This window comes from Hyla sarda, chromosome 6 (assembly GCF_029499605.1).
Source record: "Hyla sarda isolate aHylSar1 chromosome 6, aHylSar1.hap1, whole genome shotgun sequence".
Classification (NCBI taxonomy): Eukaryota; Metazoa; Chordata; class Amphibia; order Anura; family Hylidae; genus Hyla; species Hyla sarda.
The window spans coordinates 8322832-8345629 of record NC_079194.1 but is presented as its reverse complement, the minus strand read 5'-3'; the positions used below and the strand labels follow the sequence as shown (position 1 = coordinate 8345629).

General features: G+C 45.3%; 1 protein-coding gene across 2 annotated transcripts in view; it reads left to right on the top strand.

Moving 5' to 3' along the window:
• The window catches only part of BRDT (bromodomain testis associated), a 166875-nt gene that overhangs the window by 58012 nt on the left and 86065 nt on the right, over positions 1 to 22798 (top strand). For both annotated transcript variants that reach the window (XM_056523157.1, XM_056523156.1), the window contains exons 10-12: positions 3703 to 3986; positions 4066 to 4179; positions 5108 to 5242. In XM_056523157.1, coding sequence (XP_056379132.1) covers positions 3703 to 3986; positions 4066 to 4179; positions 5108 to 5242 — 533 coding nt within the window. The remainder of the gene's footprint in view (positions 1 to 3702; positions 3987 to 4065; positions 4180 to 5107; positions 5243 to 22798) is intronic.

Below are 22798 nucleotides of genomic sequence, written 5' to 3'. Positions count from 1 at the left end.
CATCTATTATTAAATTACTATACTGCCCCTCCGCCATCTATTATTATATTACTATACTGCCCCTCCGCCATCTATTATTATATTACTATACTGCCCCTCCGCCATCTATTATTATATTACTATACTGCCCCTCCGCCATCTATTATTATATTACTATACTGCCCCTCCGCCATCTATTATTATATCACTATACTGCCCCTCCGCCATCTATTATTATATCACTATACTGCCCCTCCGCCATCTATTATTATATCACTATACTGCCCCTCCGCCATCTATTATTATATTACTATACTGCCCCTCCGCCATCTATTATTATATTACTATACTGCCCCTCAGCCATCTATTATTATATTACTATACTGCCCCTCCGCCATCTACTATTATATTACTATACTGCCCCTCCGCCATCTATTATTATATTACTATACTGCCCTCCGCCATCTACTATTTAATTACAATACTGCCCCTCCGCCATCTATTATTAAATTACTATACTGCCCTCCGCCATCTATTATTATATTACTATACTGCCCCTCCGCCATCTATTATTATATTACTATACTGCCCCTCCGCCATCTATTATTATATTACTATACTGCCCCTCCGCCATCTATTATTATATTACTATACTGCCCCTCCGCCATCTATTATTATATTACTATACTGCCCCTCCGCCATCTATTATTATATTACTATACTGCCCTCCGCCATCTATTATTATATCACTATACTTTCTTTCTTGTGAATGGCCACGACATTTGCTAATTTCCAATCTTCCGGGACGACTCCTGTTACCAGTGATTGGTTAAATAAATCTGTTAACGCTTTTGCTAGCTCACCACTAAGCTCTTTTAATAATTTTGGGTGTATCCCATCAAGCCCTTGTGATTTATTTGTCTTTACTTTAGAAAGCAAACGTAGAACCTCTTCCTCTGTAAAGACACATACATCAAATGATTCCTTAGTTTTCCTCTCTAATGGAGGTCCTTTTCCTTCTTCTGTAAAAACTGAACAGAAGTCATCATTAAGGCAGTGGGCTAGCCCTTCATTCTCTTCTACATTCCTTCCTTCCTTTGTTTTTAATTTAGTTATTCTTTGTTTTAATTTCCTTTTTTCATTTATATATCTGAAGAATATCTTATCCCCTTTTTTCACAGACTGAGCTAGTTTTTCTTCTGCCTGCGCTTTAGAAGTTCTTATAACTTGCTTGGCCTCTTTCTGCCCATTCTTGCAGATTTCCCTGTCTTCATTGCTCTGGGTTGTTTTATAATTACTAAATGCTAGTTTTTATTTTTTTTATGATTTTGGCCACTTCTGCTGAGTACCACAGTGGTCTCTTCCTTTTTCTGCTTTTACTGACAAGTCTAGTGCAATTTTATGTTGCCTTCAATAAAGCGTCTTTTAAGTAGTCCCATTTCTCCTGAACTCCATGTAATTTGTTCCAGTCTGATAGGGACTCATTTATGACTAATCTCATTTTTGAAAAGTCTGTTTTTCTAAAATCTAAAACTTGTTTTTGTGTGGTGTGACTCCTTCACTGTTCTTATATTAACCACACTGATTGGTGATCACTAGATCCCACACTGACTGGTGATCACTAGATCCAAAGCTTTCACCAACAATAACATCATATACCAAATCCCCATTTGTGAATACCAAATCCAAAATGGCCTCCCTCTGGGTTGGCTCCTCAACCACTTGTTGTGGAGATAATCCCAGTAGGGAATTTAGAATATCTGTACTCCTGGCAGAACTGGCTATTTTGGTTTTCCAGTTTATATCCTGAAGATTGAAGTCTCCCATAATGATAACTTCTCCTTTCATTGTCATTTTAGTGATTTCTTCAACTAGTAGATCATCTAGTTCTTTAACTTGGCCTGGTGGTCTATATATCACACGAGTTACTGCATGATTACCAAACTGCAACGTAACCAAAAATTACTCTGTTGGCCTCACTAACTTGTATTAGGTTAGATTTTATGTTATCTTTCACATATAGGCCACTCACTCCTCCTCCTTTCTTGCCTTCTCTGTCTCTTCTGTATAAAGAGTACCCTGGTATGGATATGTCCCAGTCATTCCTTTCATTAAACCATGTCTCAGTAACAGCCACTAAATCTACATTCTCAAATGCCATTATTGACCCAAATTCATTGATTTTATTACCTAAATTGCAGGCATTTGTAGACAGGACTCTGAGCTCGTCATTTCTTAACCTCTGGGCTGCTGACATGTTCTGGCATTGTTTCGGGGGGCAATTGGACTCATGGATTTTCACTCTTTTGCCCCCCCCCCCCCTTAAATACTCCTTAGCAAATTCTTGGAATTGTTCCTTTGAGAGAAAGATGCAAACCATCTTTTTTGTACAGTTCCTTTCTATTGTCATGTATGGATTGGGTTTAGCTCCTTAGCATGCCCCATACTGAAAATGGTTGAACCCATTTATTTTCTTATTTTTTTGCCTCCAGAGCCTGCAAGAACGACACTAAAATCTGAATGATCTGGGGCAAATAATTGCTCTTGCGGAAATACTGCAGACTTTTTGTCCATTATTTTGAGCTGAAAAACTGCAGCATTTCCATCCAATATGGCCCTGTATGAAAAGGATAACCACATAAGGGATGGGCACTTTCTCTTTTTTTTTTTTTTTGTCACGCCACGCCCCCTCCATTCACGTCTAAGGGAGGGGGCGTGACGGCAGTGTGACGTTACGAGGGGGCGCGGTGTGACATCACGTCTCCAGTCCCGGAAACACAGAGGTTTCCAAGACTGTAGCAGAAGCCCGGAATAGATTGCAGATGCTGCACGGAGATTGCGGGCCCCCAGCGATCAGACATCTTATGCCCTATGCTTTGGATAGGGGATAAGATGCCTTTGGCCGGAGTACCCCTTTGATAGGTCTGACTTATTCCTCGCTACAACCAATAAGGCCCAATATATAACATTTAGATGTGAGAGGCCTTGAATCCCATAAAATAACAGCAAACTCCACAGGTAGTAAAATCTCAGCTGCTTCCATAAAACGTATTAGGTTCATTCCAAAACTCTTCAGATTAGACTATTTAAAACATTTATAAACAACCGGCGTGTTTAGGAATTAGTTTTTTTTTCTATGCCTAATTATCAGAATTTCCTTCTCCAAATAAATAGGTTAATAATCTACATGGTCTAGTTGAATCCCATATATTCTGAGTACAATATCGAGATTGTTAGGAAAACACTGTCTACACAATGGGTTAAAGGGGTACTCCGCCCCTAGACATCCAAAGGATAGGGGATAAGATGTCTGATCGCGGCTGTCCCGCCACCAGGGACCCCCCTGCGATCTCTGCTGTGGCACCCCAGACATCCGGAGCATGGAGCAAACTTGGCTTCGTGCCGGATGATTGGTGATGCGGGGCGGAAACTCGTGACGTCATGGTCACGCCCCACTCGTGACATCACGATGGACACGCCCCACTCATGACAGCCATCACGCCCATCCCATAGACTTGCATTGAGGGGGCGCGGCCGTGACGTCACGTGCCTCCGGCGGGACCCCTGCGATCAGACATCTTATCCCCTATCCTTTGGATAGGGGATAAGATGTCTAGGGGCGGAGTACCCCTAAATGTGGCCTTCTGACTGAACTTTCCTTATTAGAATAGCGCTATAATATGGCGCCTTATAACTAACTGAATTCCTAATATTGTTTTTCAGAGATTGCAAGAAAAAGAAAAAAAAGCAGCCGGTATCGGACGACGAAGATCGGGTGAAGCCCATGACGTACGATGAGAAGCGACAATTGAGCCTTGACATCAACAAGCTGCCGGGCGAGAAGCTCGGACGCATCGTCCACATCATTCAGTCCAGAGAGCCGTCCCTAAGGGACTCCAATCCCCACGAGATCGAAATAGACTTCGAGACCCTGAAGCCGTCAACCCTGAGGCACCTGGAACGATACGTCATGACCAGTCTGCGAAAGAGACCCAAAAAATCAAACGGTACATGATCACCATGGGGCGGCCTCTGTGTGGAACGAGACCTCGGGGGCCTTATAGTGTCTTATACTTTTATTTGTAGCCGAAAAAGCCACAAAATCAAAAGATCAGCTTAATAAAGAGAAGAAGCTGGAGCTGGAGAAGAGACTTCAAGATGTCAGCGGGCAACTGAACTCCGCCAAAAAACAGAGAATAGGTTCGTGCAGCTTCACATAAAACTACCACAGGCGATAAACAAACAATATCATGTGTTTCACTGAAATCGCTGAATCTTCTTAAACCCTAAAACACTACCTATGGGTCACACCTCACCAGGACCTATTTTTACCCTGGAAACTGAGCTGTCAGGAGAGAGAGGGACTGGAGACTTAGCTGCCAGGAGAGGAGTGAGAGGGACTGGAGACTGAGCTGTCAGGAGAGGAGAGAGAGGGACTTGAGACTGAGCTGTCAGGAGAGGAGAGAGAGGGGCTGGAGACTGAGCTGTCAGGAGAGGAGAGAGAGGGACTGGAGACTGAGCTGTCAGGAGAGGAGAGAGAGGGGCTGGAGACTGAGCTGTCAGGAGAGGAGAGAGAGGGACTGGAGACTGAGCTGTCAGGAGAGGAGAGAGAGGGGCTGGCTGGAGACTGAGCTGTCTGGAGAGGAGATAGAGGGACTGGAGACTGAGCTGTCAGGAGAAGAGAGAGAGACTGGAGACTGAGCTGTCAGGGGAGGAGTGAGAGGGGCTGTAGACTGAGCTGTCTGGAGAGGAGAGAGAGGGGCTGGAGACTGAGCTGCCAGGAGAGGAGAGAGAGGGACTGGAGACTGAGCTGCCAGGAGAGGAGAGAGAGGGGCTGGAGACTGAGCTGTCAGGAGAGAAGAGAGAGGGCCTGTAGACTGACCTGTCTGGAGAGGAGAGAGAGGGGCTGGAGACTGAGCTGCCAGGAGAGGAGAGAGAGGGGCTGGAGACTGAGCTGTCAGGAGAGGGGCTGGAGACTGAGGCATCAGGAGAGGAGAGAGAGGGGCTGGAATAACCAGCTGAAGCTATGGTGTTACTTTCCTTTACGTGTCTCTTATATCCGTTACACCTCGCTGACCTGTTTGTGTCCATTGATAATACATATTGTATATTCGGGCTCTTCCTGCAGATGAGGCGACGTCAGCCCCCCAGCCGGTTGGGGGTCCGAAGCGTTTGAGTGAAAGCAGCAGCAGCAGCGGCTCATCCTCCACCTCGGAGAGCAGCAGCGACTCCAGCTCCTCGGACAGCAGTGACTCGGACTCAGGTTAGGTGACCTGGCGCGTTCTGTATTGGCCGATCTCTCATCCCGTTATAGAAAGATGCTGACTTGGGTTTAGTTTCAGTGTTACTTGGTGTATGTTTGGATTTATAATCCTGTATCAGCGTTTGGGATATTTCCATAAATCTCAAGGTGTTTTTAATATTGTAAAATCAGATTTGAAGGCTCAGAACATCAGTGATTACACCTCATTACAGCTTTTTCATGCTTTTTATGAACATTACATGCTAGAAGCCGCTTGTATATGCATGCCTGCTCGCTTAAGGCGAGTGTGCATGTGTTTTACAATGAGGGGAATTGACAGTGTGCAGACTCCTCAGGTGGCCACTTTAAAAACATCATGTTCGGACATTGTAATTCAACATTCCCGATCCTTCTTTTCTCTACCCCCATACACATAATATAGTTGGTCAGTTCTGCCGAAATTGGCAACTTTGGCTTAGTGTTCACTAATGTGTATCAGGGTCTGTACAATATGATACAATAAAGTAGTGGTGAACCTACAGCTGTTGCAAAACTACAACTCTCAGCAAGCCCGGACAGTCGTTGGCTGCTACCTATTGCATTCTTAGATTTGTCCTACACCACTGGTCCCCAAATGGTGGCACTGCAGCTGTTGCAAAATTACAAATAGCTTTCAGGGCATGCTGGGAGTTGCAATTTTGCAACAGCTGGAGGGCCACAATTTAAGCTCAGTAGACAAAACAATTGTTAACTGGTTTTATTTCCTTTGACTGTTATCTTTGCCTTCCCAGACTTGTCCTAAACCAGTGGTCTCCAAACTGTGTACCTCCAGCTATTGCAAAACTAAAACTCCCAGCATGCACGGACAGTCGTTGGCTGCTACCTTTGCATACTCAGAGTTGTAGTTTTGCAACAGCCGGAGGTCCACAGTTAAGAGACCACTCCATTAGAAGATAGACTGCTCAAAACTGCTCAATAGTGTCCTCCATTCTGCTGCTGCTGCTCTGAGGATTTTCTATAGAGCAGTGTTTCCCAACCAGTGTGCCTCCAGCTGTTGCAAAACTACAACTCCCAGCATGGCAAACAGTTGTTGGCTGCTACCTTTATAGTCTGAGGTCCACTGTTATGAGACCACTGCATTAGAAAATAGACTGCTCAAAACTGCTCTATAATGTCCTCCATGCTGCTTCTTCTGAGGGTTTGCTATAGAGCAGTGTTTCCCAATCAGTGTGCCTCCAGCTGTTGCAACAGCCAGATGTCAAAACTTTGGAGACCACTGTGATAAGCAAAAAAAACATTAGATTTTTGAGTCCTTGAAAGGTTCTCACGATTATAAATCTCTACAGGTGAATTAAAGAAAATAGAAACCTAAAGACTCCAAAAGAAGCACCGAAAATAATTGCCCATAAGATACAGATGATCTCTGATTCTCCATATCTGGGGAAACTATTTGCAACTGTGGAATCTGTAGTGGCCGCCATTCAGTTGTTCTTTACCAGAAAAAGATGTACCTTAAAATTGCTTAATTCGGGTTCACATATGTCCAACGTTGTTGCATTCAACATTTTCTGATATTTTGCAAGTATCTCAGGTCACTTGTGGGGCCTATGGAGCACCAGATCTCACGCTGAGTGCAACGGATCCAGCTTGTTAGATCTGGTGTTCTCATTCAGACATATATGAGCCCGGAGCAAGTAGAATTTCTAAAACCTAGGAGAACTCAGGCTCTTATTCCCTCCATTGTCTATCACAATGTGTGTTTTGTGTTTATCGATTCCTTAAATATACTCACCTGGAGACAGGTGCACTGTAGAAGGTTTCGTTGCTTTCTTGTAATAAGGTACAATCAGAGCTCCACAGTACGTCTAGAAGTGAAATGGTAGACACTAGGGTTTCAGTAAATCTGCTAATGTTATGCTTTGTTGTGTAACAATCCAAGATGCCAGAGTAGAAAAAAGGATCAGGACCAGGGACTTGCACTCCAAATCATGGCAATAGGTAGGCCAAGATTATTGTGTGATCACCTGGTCCCCGGGCTTTATATACTTTCTGTAAACATGACCAAAACCTGTTACAACTTTAGTTTGTGTTACATCATGTTATAGAGAGCTCCATGTTATAGTGAGCATTGTGTCATGGCGAACATCATGTTATAGTGAGCATCGCGTCATGGTGAGCATCGCGTCATGGCGGGCGCCGTGTCATGGCGGGCGCCGTGTCATGGCGGGCGCCGTGTCATGGCGAGCGACGTGTCATGGCGAATGCACCGCGAACAGATATAAATTTAGTGTACCATGAAATGCAAATCACCGAAAAAAACACTAAAACTTAACATCTATTTTCATCATTAAAAAGGATCCAAGGATGGTCCAATTGCCATCAAAAAACACACAATCAAAAAGTTTAATGCTGCTCAGAAACCACAGTTAGAATCTGTTCTGCAGACTTACCAAAACAATGATAGAAAAATAATCACTCTACCGGTCAAAAAATGACAGGAGTATAGTAGAATCACAACTCCTAACTAAAGTAGGGGTGGAGGTGAGGGACGATGGGGGGGGGAAAGGGGCCTTGGAGGTAGGAGGCCTCTACCTCACAGTAGCCCTGGTTTTCCCTCTCACTACACCTATTCCTAGGCAGAGTTTACAGCCTGATAAGGGTGGCCCCACTCCGGAACCTAGTCCTATACTGTTCCTGTATGACCCCATGATCAGGGGAAAAGATAGGGAAGAGGCTCACTGTCTTACTGGGGTACCCTGAATACCTGATTGGATAGGGGGGATTACCCCTACAATACCAAATAGCTTACTATAAACTCAAATGGATACAGCAAATGTAGGGTACAGTCTTTTTGAGGGGATTGATACTGGAACAGATACTAGTAGCAGAGTCCAGTCATAGAACTAGGTAAAAAAAGATTGGTATGGCTTACTGTTACGCCGAGCGCTCCGGGTCCCTGCTCCTCTCCGGAGCGCTCGCGGCGTTCCTCTCTCTGCAGCGCCCCGGTCAGACCCGCTGACCGGGAGCGCTGCACTGACATTGCCAGCGGGGATGCGATTCGCATAGCAGGACGCGCCCGCTCGCGAATCGCATCCCAAGTCACTCACCTGTCCCGGCCCCCCGGCTGTCATGTCCTGGCGCGCGTGGCTCCGCTCTCTAAGATTTAAAGGGCCAGTGCACCAATGTTTGGTGCCTGGCCCAATTAGCCTAATTAGCTTCCACCTGCTCCCTGGCTATATTACCTCACTTCCCCTGCACTTCCTTGCCAGATCTTGTTGCCTTGTGCCAGTGTAAGCGTTTAGTGTTGTCCAAAGCCTGTGTTTCCAGATCTTCTTCTGCTATCCACATTCACTACGAACCTTGCCGCCTGCCCCGACCTTCTGCTACATCTGACCTTGCCTCTGCCTAGTCCTTCTGTCCCACGCCTTCTCAGCAGTCAGCGAGGTTGAAACGTTGCCTGGTTGCTACCGCCGCAGCAAGACAATCCCGCTTTGCGGCAGGCTCTGGTGAATACCAGTAGCATCTTAGAACCGGTCCACCGACACGGTCCACGCCAATCCCTCACTGACACAGAGGATCCACATCCAGCTAGCCGAATCGTGACAGTAGATCCGGCCATGGATCCCGCTGAGGTGCCGCTGCCAAGTCTCGCTGACCTATCCACGGTGGTCGCTCAGCAATCGCAGCAAATCGCCCAACAAGGACAGCAGCTGTCGCAGTTGACCGCCACATTACAGCAACTTCTGCCACTTCTACAGCAGCAACCATCTCCTCCGCCAGCTCCTGCACCTCCTCCGTGGCGAGTGGCCGCTCCCAGCCTCCGCTTGTCCCTGCCGGACAAATTTGATGGGGACTCTAGACTCTGCCGTGGCTTTCTGTCTCAATGTTCCCTACATATGGAGATGTTGTCGGACCAATTTCCCACAGAACGGTCTAAGGTGGTGTTCGTAGTGAGACTTCTTTCTGGAAAGGCCTTGTCTTGGGCCACACCGCTCTGGGACCGCAATGATCCTGCCACAGCCACAGTCCAGTCCTTCTTCGCTGAAGTCCGTAGTGTCTTCGAGGAACCAGCCCGAGCTTCTTCTGCCGAGACTGCCCTGCTGAACCTGGTCCAGGGTAATTCTTCAGTGGGCGAGTACGCCATCCAATTTCGTACTCTCGCTTCCGAATTATCTTGGAATAACGAGGCTCTCTGCGCGACCTTTAAAAAAGGCCTATCCAGTAACATCAAGGATGTGCTGGCCGCACGAGAGATTCCTGCCAACCTGCAAGAACTTATCCATTTGGCCACCCGCATTGATATGCGTTTTTCTGAGACACCAGGAGCTCCGCCAGGAAAAAGACCTTGATCTCTGGGCACCTCTCCCACAGTATCCTTTGCAATCTACCCCTGTGCCTCCCGCCGAGGAGGCTATGCAAGTGGATCGGTCTTGCCTGACCCAGGAAGAGAGGACTCGCCGTAGGGAAAAAAATCTTTATCTGTACTGCGCTAGTACCGAACATTTCTTGGTGGATTGCCCTATTCGTCCTCCACGTCTGGGAAACGCTCGCACGCACCCAGCTCACGTGGGTGTGGCGTCTCTTGGTACGAAGTCTGCTTCTCCACGTCTCACTGTGCCCGTGCGGATTTCTCCTTCTGCCAACTCCTCCCTCTCAGCCGTGGCCTGCTTGGACTCTGGTGCTTCTGGAAATTTTATTCTGGACTCTTTGGTGAAAAAGTTCTGCATCCCGCTGACCCGTCTCGTCAAGCCGCTCTACATTTCTTCGGTCAACGGAGTGAAGTTGGACTGTACTGTGCGTTACCGCACAGAACCCCTCTTAATGTGCATTGGACCCCATCACGAAAAGATTGAATTGTTCGTCCTTCCCAACTGTACCTCTGAAGTCCTCCTCGGTCTGCCATGGCTCCAGCATCATTCTCCCACCCTTGACTGGACCACCGGGGAGATCAAGAATTGGGGTTCTGCTTGCCGTAAGAAATGCCTCACCTCTGCTCCCAGTCCCGTCTGTCGGGCCTCAGTGTCTCCTCCTGTGCCTGGTCTCCCCAAGGCCTATCAGGACTGTGCCGTGCCTCCTCATAGCCCCCGTCCTGTTGACACTCTGCCCCGTGCCAAGCTTCACCCTCTGCCCTCCCTCCCCATTCCCATTCCTGCTGAACTGCCTGCCTTTGAGGAAACCCCACAATCGCTCCCAGTGTCCTCGTCCCACGTGAAGCAATTGCCGGACAAAAAAAGGGGAGACCTAAGGGGGGGGGGTACTGTTACGCCGAGCGCTCCGGGTCCCTGCTCCTCCCCGGAGCGCTCGCGGCGTTCTCCTCTCTGCAGCGCCCTGGTCAGACCCGCTGACCGGGAGCGCTGCACTGACACTCGCCATGGGGATGCGATTCGCATAGCGGGACGCGCCCGCTCGCGAATCGCATCCCAAGCCACTTACCCGTCCCGGTCCCCGGCTGTTATGTTCTGGTGCGCGCGGCTCCACTCTCTAGGGCGCGCGCCAGCTCTCTAAGATTTAAAGGACCAGTGCACCAGTGATTGGTGCCTGGCCCAATCAGTCTAATTAGCTTTCACCTGCTCCCTGTCCATATAACCTCACTTCCCCTGCACTTCCTTGCCGGATCTTGTTGCCTTGTGCCAGTGTAAGCGTTTAATGTTGTCCAAAGCCTGTGTTTCCAGATCTTCTGCTATCCACATTGACTACGAACCTTGCCGCCTGCCCCGACCTTCTGCTACGTCTGACCTTGCCTCTGCCTAGTCCTTCTGTCCCACGCCTTCTCAGCAGTCAGCGAGGTTGAGCTGTTGCCGGTGGATACGACCTGGTTGCTACCGCCGCAGCAAGACCATCCCGCTTTGCGGCGGGCTCTGGTGAACACCAGTAGCATCTTAGAACCGATCCACAGACACGGTCCACGCCAATCCCTCGCTGACACAGAGGATCCACATCCAGCTAGCCGAATCGTGACACTGACTTGTAAATGGACACAGATAAATGACCCAATGGGATAATTGCTGTGCATCACTATCACTGCTGCATGATATAATTATGTATTGGCACAACACAATATCCTAGGGTGCAGCAGTGTAACATGAGATACCCCAACCTGAATGATACGCCAATCACAAATAGGTAAATACAGGTATGCATCTCAAAACACAATTCACTGCTGCTAGTATCCATTCAATATTGTCTCAATACAACCATTGAATACAGATGGTCAAAGGCCACAAAAAGTTAATGAGACAGTAAATCACAGCAATTCCAATTGACTGGTTGACTGATCAGAGATAAAACCGTATGTCCAAACGCGTTTCATGCCCCCTCGTTCCTCAGGGGACAATCTGGGGGCTGCATGGTGGCTAAAGGCAATCCTTAATTGCTGATCATGGAGCAGAGTGGATGGAGACTGCTGGTGGCCATGCTGGTAATGCTAGAGCTCCCCGTTTAAATGATGATCCAAGTCCCTCCCCACATAGAGCTCGACCAATGAAATTCATACCTGGACGAATGCACCCTCCTTCATTGGATAGTGACCAAAGTGATCCAGCAGCGGAAAATCCATCAGACGCCGAGCGGCGCGTCCTTTTCGTTCTCCCCATGCGATCGCGTGATCATACCTTATGTGCGAACATCACTTCCGGTCTGGACTCCTCTTCCGGTCACATGACTATGTCATGTGCACGATCATATGCCGGACAGCGTCGGGAATGAGATGCCCATTACAGTCATATGATCGGGAGGGAGGCTCATCATGATGCGTGACGTAGATACAGACATCACTGGTAGTGCGACACTCCTCCCATAGAATGATGTACAACAATAGCCGCCCTCTTAAAGCGCCAGTACCGCTATAAAGGGTGTAATAATTATAACTAGAGAGAACAAAAAATGGATCAAAATAAGACTAATAAGAGGAAAGGTTGGGGAACCTGGTAATTGTATCAATTGGGTTGATGTAAGAAAGAAAATATTCTGGAGGGCTATAAAGGGAGATGACACTTTTACCAGAAGGACATTCAATAATAACAGCAATGATAACCTCACATAGTACTTTAAACATGCTCCAAAAATACTACTGATAGAATTAAACATTGGGCCAGACAAAATAAAACTGGTCCAGTAAAGAGAGGTGGGCTGCGATATTAGAAGATACATATTGTAGTTCCTATATAGTATAGCATGGACTAATCATCGTCCACATATATCTAGAAATGACCCTTTCGTGTGCCGATAATGGCTGAATCCGGACACACATGTAGTTCTGACGGATCGTATAAGGCATAAGTGTATGATTGCACGCTGCCTCAGGCTACAATCCCGTAAAAAGATGGTGAAAAATAAATAAATATGGAAAAAGGTGGACGTTGACCAGTTGCTGATTAAATAATGGGGATAAAGGACAAAACCTCATTAAGGCCCTTTGGGGCTATTGACCTAAACCTATAGATCCAGGAGGTTTCTTTCTGCATTAATAGTTTGTCCAAATCACGCCCTCTCGGGATGGACGAATGACCTCAAGGGCTTCAAAGGTGCACACTTTTATGTCTCCTCAATGCATTAACTGTACATGTCTCGCTAATGGTGTGTCCCGCTGGTGTAAAATGTCCTTAATGTGTTCTCATATTCGACGGCGGAACTCCCTCGTGGTCTTGCCAATATAATCTTTCGGGCAGCCACATTGACACAAGTAAACCAAGTCCTTGGTGCGACAATTTACAAAGTCTCTTAGGACAAATGCCTTACTAGTCGTGGGACTGATATTGATCTTGGTTTTGCGCATAAAGGGACAAGCTTTACAGCCACTGCACCAGAAATTCCCCACTATATGGCGATCTAGCCAGGTACCTGGTGGTGTAGGTTGGGTATAATGGCTATGGGTGAGACGGCCCTCCTATATGTCTATGATAGCCTCACTAAGGATGGGGTCTGCCTGTAGGATGGACCAATTTTTTGGGAGGATGTTAAATGGGTATTCCAGGCCAAAACTTTTTTTTATATATCGACTGGCTCCGGAAAGTTAAACAGATTTGTAAATTACTTCTATTAAAAAATCTTAATCCTTCTAATAGTTATTAGCTTCTGAAGTTGAGTTGCTGTTTTCTGTCTAACTGCTTTCTGATGACTCACATCCCGGGAGCTGTGCAGCTCCTATGGGGATATTTTCCCATCATGCACAGCTCCCAGGACGTGACATCATCATTGAGCAGTTAGACAGAAAACTTCAGAAGCTAATAACTATTGGAAGGATTAAGATTTTTTTAATAGAAGTAATTTACAAATCTGTTTAACTTTCCAGAGCCAGTTGATATATAATAAAATGTTTTTGCCTGGAATACCCCTTTTAAGGACTTCCCATTTGCTGGTATCATACAGTGGGGATCAAAAGTTTGGGCACCCCAGGTAAAAATGTGTATTAATGTGCATAAAGAAGCCAAGGAAAGATGGAAAAATCTCCAAAAGGCATCAAATTACAGATTAGACATTCTTATAATATGTCAACAAAAGTTACATTTTATTTCCATCATTTACACTTTCAAAATAACAGAAAACAAATAAAATGGTGTCTGCAAAAGTTTGGGCACCCTACAGAGTTAAAGGGGTTCTCCACTGCTTTAACCTTCTTTGGCCAGTTAGTTAGTACTGTGACTATATGTCATTAACGCTTTCTTTCCTGTTGCTAACGCTACTATATGTTTTTTTTATTTATTTATTTTTTTACCTTTTTTAACAGACCCGGAAGCTGGTTAATTCCTTAGTTTGCTGGCTTGCCTCGACCCCTTTATTTTTTTCTCCCGTCACCCTGCAGGGTGTTGTGTGGGAGGCCGGCCTGCCCCTCGCTCCGTTCGTGCCCGCCTCCCGCGCTAATGAATATTCTGCCGTCATAAGCGCGCACCTCCTTACTTTCAGCTTCTTCTAAGCTGAATGCTGATTGGGCTGCTTGCGGCGAATCGGCTCCGGTGATTGGCGCATGCGCAGTTCGTCCTCGATCGTGAGGGTCATCTGCGCATGTGCCATTGTGATGTCAGCCTCAGGCCTGACGCGCTGGGGGATTGTTAACACTAACCTTGCCAGAGGGGAGTCCCTGAGCGCTGGACAGCTCCCGAAGGTTTGCTATGGACTCTCTGGCAGATGTTCGCGCCGCATGTAATCCTAATTTTTCATATCTGTTTTACTGCAGGTGTTTTAGGGATTGGACTATTTAAGGGGAACATGTGCTGCAATAAACCTCTTTTCTCTGGGCATGGTGTCAGTGTGTATGCTGCATTTTTCCCCTGTCTATAGTGTTTTGGCAAGTCCATTTATTCCTGGTATTTTGGGTAAGTTTGTGGTGGTTTTTTGCCAGATTTTGAAATATCCTATTTAAATAGTCCAATCCCTAAAACACCTGCAGTAAAACAGATATGAAAAACTAGGACCACATGCGGTGCGAACATCTGCCAGAGAGTCCATAGCAAACCTTCGGGAGCTGTCCAGCGCTCAGGGACTCCCCTCTGGCAAGGTTAGTGTTAACAATCCCCCAGCGCGTCAGGCCAGAGGCTGACATCACAATGGCACATGCGCAGATGACCCTCACGATCGAGGACGAACTGCGCATGCGCCAATCACCGGAGCCGATTCGGCGCAAGCAGCCCAATCAGCATTCAGCTTAGAGGAAGCTAAAAGTAAGGAGGTGCGCGCTTATGACGGCAGAATATTCATTAGCGCAGGAGGCTGGCACGAGCGGAGCGAGGGGCAGGCTGGCCTCCCACACAACACCCTGCAGGGTGACGTATCGATGGCAGGATGGCAGCGGGAGAAAAAAAAAGTGGTCGAGGCAAGCCAGCAAACTAAGGAATTAAAAAACACATATAGTAGCGTTAGCAACAGGAAAGAAAGTGTTAATGACATATAGCCACAGTACTAACTCACTGGCCAAAGAAGGTTAAAGCAGTGGAGAACCCCCTTTAATATCTTGCACTGCCCCCTTTGGCAAGTATCACAGCTTGTTAACACTTTTCGTAGCCAGCCAAGAGTCTTTCAATTCTTGTTTGAGGTATCTTTGCTCATTCTTCCTTAAAAAAGTCTTCCAGTTCTTTGAGATTTCTGGGCTGTCTGTCACGCACTGCTCTTTTAAGGTCTATCCATAGATTTTCAATTATGTTGAGGTCAGGAGATTGTGAAGGCCATGGCAAAACCTTCAGTTTACGCCTCTTGATGTAATCCCCCGTGGATTTCGAGGTGTGTTTAGGATCATTATCCATTTGTAGAAGCCATCCTCTCTTTAACTTCAGCTTTTTCACAGATGGCATCAAGTTGGCATCCAAAATTTCCTGAAATTTTATTGAATCAATTTTTCTTCTACTCATGAGATGTTCCCTGTGCAACTGGTTGCAATACAACCCCAAAGCATGATTGGTCCACCCCCATGCTTAACAGTTGGACAGAGGTTCTTTTCATTACATTCTGTTCCCCTTCTTCTTCAAACGTACCTTTGCTTATTCCGGCTAAAAAGTTCAATTTTAACCTCATCAGTCCACAGAACTTGTTTCCAAAATGCATCAGGCTTGCCTATATGTTCATTTGCAATGTTCAAACGCTGATTTTTGTGGTGAGGACGTAGAAGAGGTTTTCTTCTGATGACTCTTCCATGAAGACCATATTTGTACAAGTATCTCTTTATAGTGGAATAGTGTACCACAACTCCAGTGTCTGCCAGATCTTTCTGGGGGGATTGTGCAGTCGAATGTGGGTTTTGAATAGTTTTTCTCACAATCCTACGAGCTGTTCTGTCTGATATTTTTCTTGGTCTTCCAGATCTTGCTTTAACTTCCACTGTTCCTGATGACTGCCATTTCTTAATTACATTCCGAACAGAGGATATTGACATCTGAAAACGTTTCGCTATCTTCTTATAGCCTTCTCCAGCTTTGTGAGCGTCAACTATTTTCAGTTTCAGATTTCTAGACAACTGCTTAGAAGAACCCATGGTGCTGATTGTTGGGGCAAGGTCAGATGAGTCTGGGCATTTAAAACCTTTGAGATTGACATCACCTGGTCTTCCCAGATGATGATTGAGAACAATCAATGACACTGGCAGGTCTCAGCTTTGCAAAGGGGGCCCAAACTTTTGCAGACGCCATTTTTTTTTTGTTTTCTGTTATTTTGAAAGTGTAAATGATGGAAATAAAATCTAACTTTCTAATCTAATCTGTAATTTGATGCCTTTTGGAGATTTTTCCATCTTTCCTTGGCTACTTTATACGCATTAATACATATTTTTACCTGGGGTGCCCAAACTTTTGATCCCCACTGTATGTGCCTATAATCCTCATAGGCCCATCAGTGGGTTTTGGTGGAGTGGGGGCCAATAGTCCATACGTTTTTTATTTCGAGCAAAATTAAAGGCTTCCCGGAGTACATTTTCAGGATAACCCCGCTGTCTGAACCTGTCCCAGAGTTTTCCAGCCTCATGACAAAAGTCATGGTCTGTGGAACAGTTCTTCCAGTCCCGTAAATATTGGCCCTTTGGAATGCCCCTTTTAAGGGCGAGGGGGGTGGAAACTGGACCATTGTAATAAACTATTAGTCGCAGTAGACTTACGGAATAATGTAGATGACAAGCCCCCCTCTTGGTTTTTGAGACGCGTGCATCCAAGAAGGCCAGGGTTTGTGCATTGATTTCATGAGTAAAACACAGTACCAATATGCTGTCATTTAGATGTTCCATAAAGGTCAGAAAGTTGGTACAGGTAAATTCGTCTGGTGGGAAGACTATGGTGTCCTCCCACCAGCCCAGGAGGAGATTTGCGTATGTGGAGGCACAGGGGCTCCCCATGGCGGTCCCACTGAGCTGCTGGTAAATCTTCCTGTCAAACCAGAAACAATTACGCGAATCTTCCCTCACCTCCATCCCTCCTTTAGTTAGGAGTTGCCATTCTACTGTACTCCTCTCTGTCATTTTTTTGACCGGTAGAATGATTATTTTTCTATCATTGTTTTGTTAAGTCTGCGGTTTCTTAGCAGCATTAACATTTTTCTTTGTGTGTTTTTTATGGCAATAGGACCATCCTTGGATCCTTTTTAATGGTGAAAATAAATGTTAAGTTTTAGTGTTTTTTTTTCGGTGCTTTGCATTTTATGGTAGACTAAATGTATATCTGTTCGTGGGGAATTCTGTTTAAGTGGGTATGCCAGGATTTGTTGACACCACTGTAAACAATGAGACCTGGTTAACTGTTGTATCGAATGTGTTTTTGGATCAGGAGTGGACTGCGTCAGGAGTAGGCACTCCGACACTCAAAAGCACATTCAAGGAACTAACCAATTGCTATAAAAAGAAAATCAAATCTTGGTGGGAAATTCAGACACTCGAGAATTAAATGAAACAGAGAATTGTACCCAAAGGTCTCCGTATCACTATTATACCTGCGGAACATTCCTAAACTCCCTCTTTATTGGAAAAATGGGAGCAAGAGGCCATTGAAAGTTCTATGTGCTTTATGGCCCTTCTTATTGAAGAGGAGAGAAAACCCTTGCTGAATCATCCAAAAACCTGTGTGAGGTAGCCCAACATGCGTTACAGTTTAAAACTGACCCAGAATATACACATCAGGATCTACTGTTGAGAAATATCAGGATCAAATAAGGGATCGGAAGCACAAGCAATTTATTAAGGATCTTACGGATTTCAGATTAAAAAAAGCTTACAATTTCACAACCTCAGGAGGGGGAAATAATCAGACTTCTGACTTCTCATCATCTGAACAGGAACAAGCGGATACGGTCCGTACCAACACATGGCCCAATCGTGGCCGAGGAGGTCCAAACAGAAGGTGTGGAAGAGGAAGGAGAAGAGGCAACATGACCGGAGATCCACCCCGCCGCAATCCCATGCGGGAGGCAAATAATCAAGATACAATTCTCAACCAGGATTGGGAGCATCCTCTTCCCCACTACAGTCATCCTCCTTTTTTTTTTTTTTTTTAGAGGAGGAAATTTCACGCCACCAGCAACCAACGTGACGGAAGGTGACACTTTGGAGATAATTAATCTCTCTGATAAATTACTTACTAATGATCAAATTATTGTACTCAAGAGAGGCTTATTTGTGCCCGTTAATAATTGACAAATTTTTGTGGATCAAAGACTTGCATTTATTCTGCAGGTAACTCAAGTGGCATTGTTTTTTCCGACTTCATGATAAAAGGCAGTGTCTTGAGTTGGGAGTCCCACAGGATGTCCTACCAGGGATACGCATCCTGGAGGAACTACAGGAGTCAAATATGAGGGACCAAGGCACTGGACCTATTACGGATCTTCGTCCTAAGAGAACCCTGATGCCTCCCATGTCAGAACTTACCAACATCTATTTACAGGTGGTTACCAGGGAAATAGAATCCATCCAGGAGAGACTGCATCCCCAACAGAATATGACCAGAGAGGAGATGCTTGCCCTTATAGCTCTTGAGAAGGACAATATATAACCGGCGGATAAAGGCAGTAATCTGGTCATTCTCAATCATCAAAATTACAGACGCATGTGTATGGATTTACTTTCCTGCAGAGAAAATTATGAAATTATGGTATACTTCCATCGGATCCTACTCCACAATTCTTGGAGTAATTGAGGTGTATCCTTCCTGAAGCCAAGAGTTGACACCTAATTGATGAGAAGGATTTAAATTTTTTATTTCCTGCCAAACTGCTAGTCATGACTTTCTACTGCCTGCCCAAAGTCCACAGGTGTTGAGGAAATTTGTCACAGCACTACCATCGTATGTTCGTGACACCACAGATTTCCTGCAGAGAATAGAGGCATCGATGTGGGCCAAGATCTCTTACTCGCCAGCATTGATGTCGAGGCCCTCTATAGCTCAATACCTCATGACTGCGGACTCCGGGCAGTAGAATATTTCCTTAAATCCAGAGAAAAATTTTTCCAGCCTCACAATAAGTTTATCTCTCTTATGCGTTACATTCTGAATCCTAATTATTTCTGGTTTGAAGGGAAGATATACCACCAGCTCAGGGGGACCACCATGGGGAGCCCTTGTGCCCCCACATACGCAAATCTCCAGACGAATGTACCTGGACTTATCCTATTACTCTTTGGGCCAGGTACATTGATGACATCTTTGTTTTATGGTCTGGCATGCATGATAACTTTCTAACCTTTATGGAACATCTAAATGACAACATATTGGGACTGCATTTTACCCATGAAATCATTGCACAAACCCTGGCCTTTTTGGATGTACGGGTCTCAAAAAACCAGGAGGGGGGGCTTGTCATCTACGTTATTCCATAAGTCTACTGCGACTAATAGTTTATTACATTGGTCCAGGTTTTACCCACCCACTGATGGGCCTATGAGGATTATAGTCACACATGATACCAGCAAATGGAAAGTCCTTAACATCGTCCCAAAAAATTGGTCCATCCTACAGGCTGACCACCTCCTTAGCGAGGCTATCGTATATCATCCATTGGTCACACATAGGAGCGGGCGAAATTTGGGTGACCGTCTCACCCATAGTCATTATACCCGACCTACACCACCGGGTACCTGGCTAGATCACCATATAGTGGGGAATTTCAGGTGCAGTGGCTGCAAAGCTTGTCCCTTTATGCGCAAAACCAAGATCAATATCAGTTCCATGACTGGTAAGGCATCATACACTTATGCCTTATACTATCCGTCAGAACTACATGTTTGTGCGCGGATTCAGCCATTATCGGCACATGAAAGTGTCATTTCTAGATATATGTGGACGATGATTGGTCCATGCTATACTATATAGGTTGGAACTGCAAAATGTATCTTCTAATATCGCAGCCCACCTCTCTTTACTGGACCAGTTTTATTTTGTCTGGCCCAATGTCTAATTCTATCAGTAGTATTTTTGGAGCATGTTTAAAGTACTATGTGAGGTTATCATTGCTGTTATTATTGAATGTCCTTCTGGTAAAAGTGTCATCTCCCTTTATAGCCCTCCAGAATATTTTCTTTCTTATATCAACCCAATTGATACAATTACCAGGTTCCCCAACCTTTCCTCTTATTAGTCTTGTTTTGATCCTTTTTTTGTTCTCTCTAGCTCTAGAACTATTACACCCTTTATAGCGGTACTGGTACTTTAAGAGGGCGGCTATTGTTGTACATCATTCTACAGGAGGAGTGTCGCACTACCAGTGATGTCCGTATCTACGTCACGCATCATGATGAGCCTCCCTCCCGATCATATGACTGTAATGGGCATCTCATTCCCGACGCTGTCCGGCATATGATCGTGCACATGACATAGTCATGTGACCGGAAGAGGAGTCCAGACCGGAAGTGATGTTCACACATAAGGTATGATCACGCGATCGCATGGGGAGACCGGAGATGACGTGCCGCTTGGCATCTGATGGATTTTCCCCTACAGGATCACTTTGGTCACTATCCAATGAAGGAGGGTGCATTTGTCCAGGTATGAATTTCATTGGTCGAGCTCTATGTGGGGGAGGGACTCTTGATCATCATTTAAACAGGGAGCTCTAGCATTACCAGCATGGCTACCAGCAGTCTCCATCCAATCTGCTCCATGATCGGCCATCAAGGATGGCCTTTAGCCACCATACAGCCCCCAGATTGTCCCCTGAGGAACGAGGTGGCATGAAACGCGATGGTGCATACGGTTTTACCTCTGACCAGTCAACTACGTGATAAATATAGGCCTTTTCTATGTATTAACCACCAACAAAATAGAACCAGACTGTGTTAAATATATAAATTCGATTTATTAACATGTATGCAAAAAATATATGACATACATTTAAAATGGGAAAGAATAAAATACGGCACTAGAGTCACAACCGCAGAAGATTGGAGACGGCAGGATGGAAATCAATACATGGAATACATAGTATGCAGGGGAAATGAGCACAGTATCTTAATTATACAAAACATGTGGGACTGGTTACCAAAGGTAGTCATAGAATAAATAATGTTACATTTCAAGAAGTGAAACCAATATGCCACAGAAGTAATGATATAACCTGTGAAAAAACATGGAAAAGCTAACAGATGTTAGACAAACCACATAAACGGTCCTCCTGCCATGCAGACACACACCTGCCAGCTCCTACCCCAACGGACGTTTCGCCTGTGCTTCGTCAGGGGGCGTCTTTTCTATGTATTCACGATCTATGTGTAGGATCAGTTTGAAGCTATTAATGGCATATCTAGCTGTGGTATACATATCTAATATGACTCTATTGGAATTGCTGTGATTTACTGTCTCATATTAACTTTTTGTAGCCTTTGACCATCTGTATTCAATGGTTCTATTGAGACAATATTGAATGGATACTAGCAGCAGTGAATTGTGTTTTGAGATCATACCTGTATTTACCTATTTGTGATTGGTGTATCATTTAGGTTGGGGTATCTCATGTTACACTGCTGCACCCTAGGATATTGTGTTGTGCCAATACATAATTATATCATGCAGCAGTGATAGTGATGCACAGCAATTATCCCATTGGGTCATTTATCTGTGTCCATTTACAAGTCAGCCATACTTATCTTTTTTTACCTAGTTCTATGACCGGACTCTGATACTAGTATCTGTTCCAGTATCAATCCCCTCAAAAAGACTGTACCCTAAATTTGCTGTATCCATTTGAGTTTATAGTAAGCTATTCGGTATTGTAGGGGTAATCCTCCCTATCCAATCAGGTATTCAGGGTACCCCAGTAAGACAGTGAGCCTCTTCCCTATCTTTTTCCCTGATCATGGGGTCATACAGGAACAGTATAGGACTAGGTTCCGGAGTGGGGCCGCCCTTATCAGGGTGTAAACTCTGCCTAGGAGTAGGTGTAGTGAGAGGGAAAACAAGGGCTACTGTGAGGTAGAGGCCACCTACATCCTATTGGCCAACCATACCTCCAAGGCCCCTTTCCCCCATCTTCCCTCACCTCCACCCCTCCTTTAGTTAGGAGTTGCCATTCTACTATACTCCTACTGTAGAGCGACCGTGTCATAGTGAGCACCGTGTCATAGTGAGCACCGTGTCATAGTGCACATTGGCCCTCATTTACTATTGCAAACCCAACATGTTTTGTTGGGTTGTGCGCTTGATTCTGGCGCATTGTGCCAGAAATTCTGTCTGCGCCAGAATTTGTGCCACATTTTGTGCCAGAATTGGAAAAAAAAAAAACTAACACTCCATTTTACTAAGAAAACCCCCCAAAAGGGGCGTGGCCATTGGGGAAAAGGGGTGTGTTCCCGTTTTTTCACAAAAATCCAACATATTTACTAAGGTTTCCACAGAAAATGTAAAGTGGAAAATGTAGGAAAACTTTAGTAAATGCTGTGGAAAAAATTGTAGAGAATTAAAACCCACAAAGAAACCTACAGAACACTCTTAGTAAATCAGGGCCATCAGGTTATAGTGAGCACCGTGTCATGGTGAGCATCATGGCGTAGCGAGCATCATGTCGAAGCAAGCATCATGTCGTAGCGAGCACCAGGTTGTAGCGGGCACCATGTTGTAGTTGGCATCCTGTCATGGTGAGCACTATAATATAGCGAGCATCATCTTATAGTGAACATCCTGT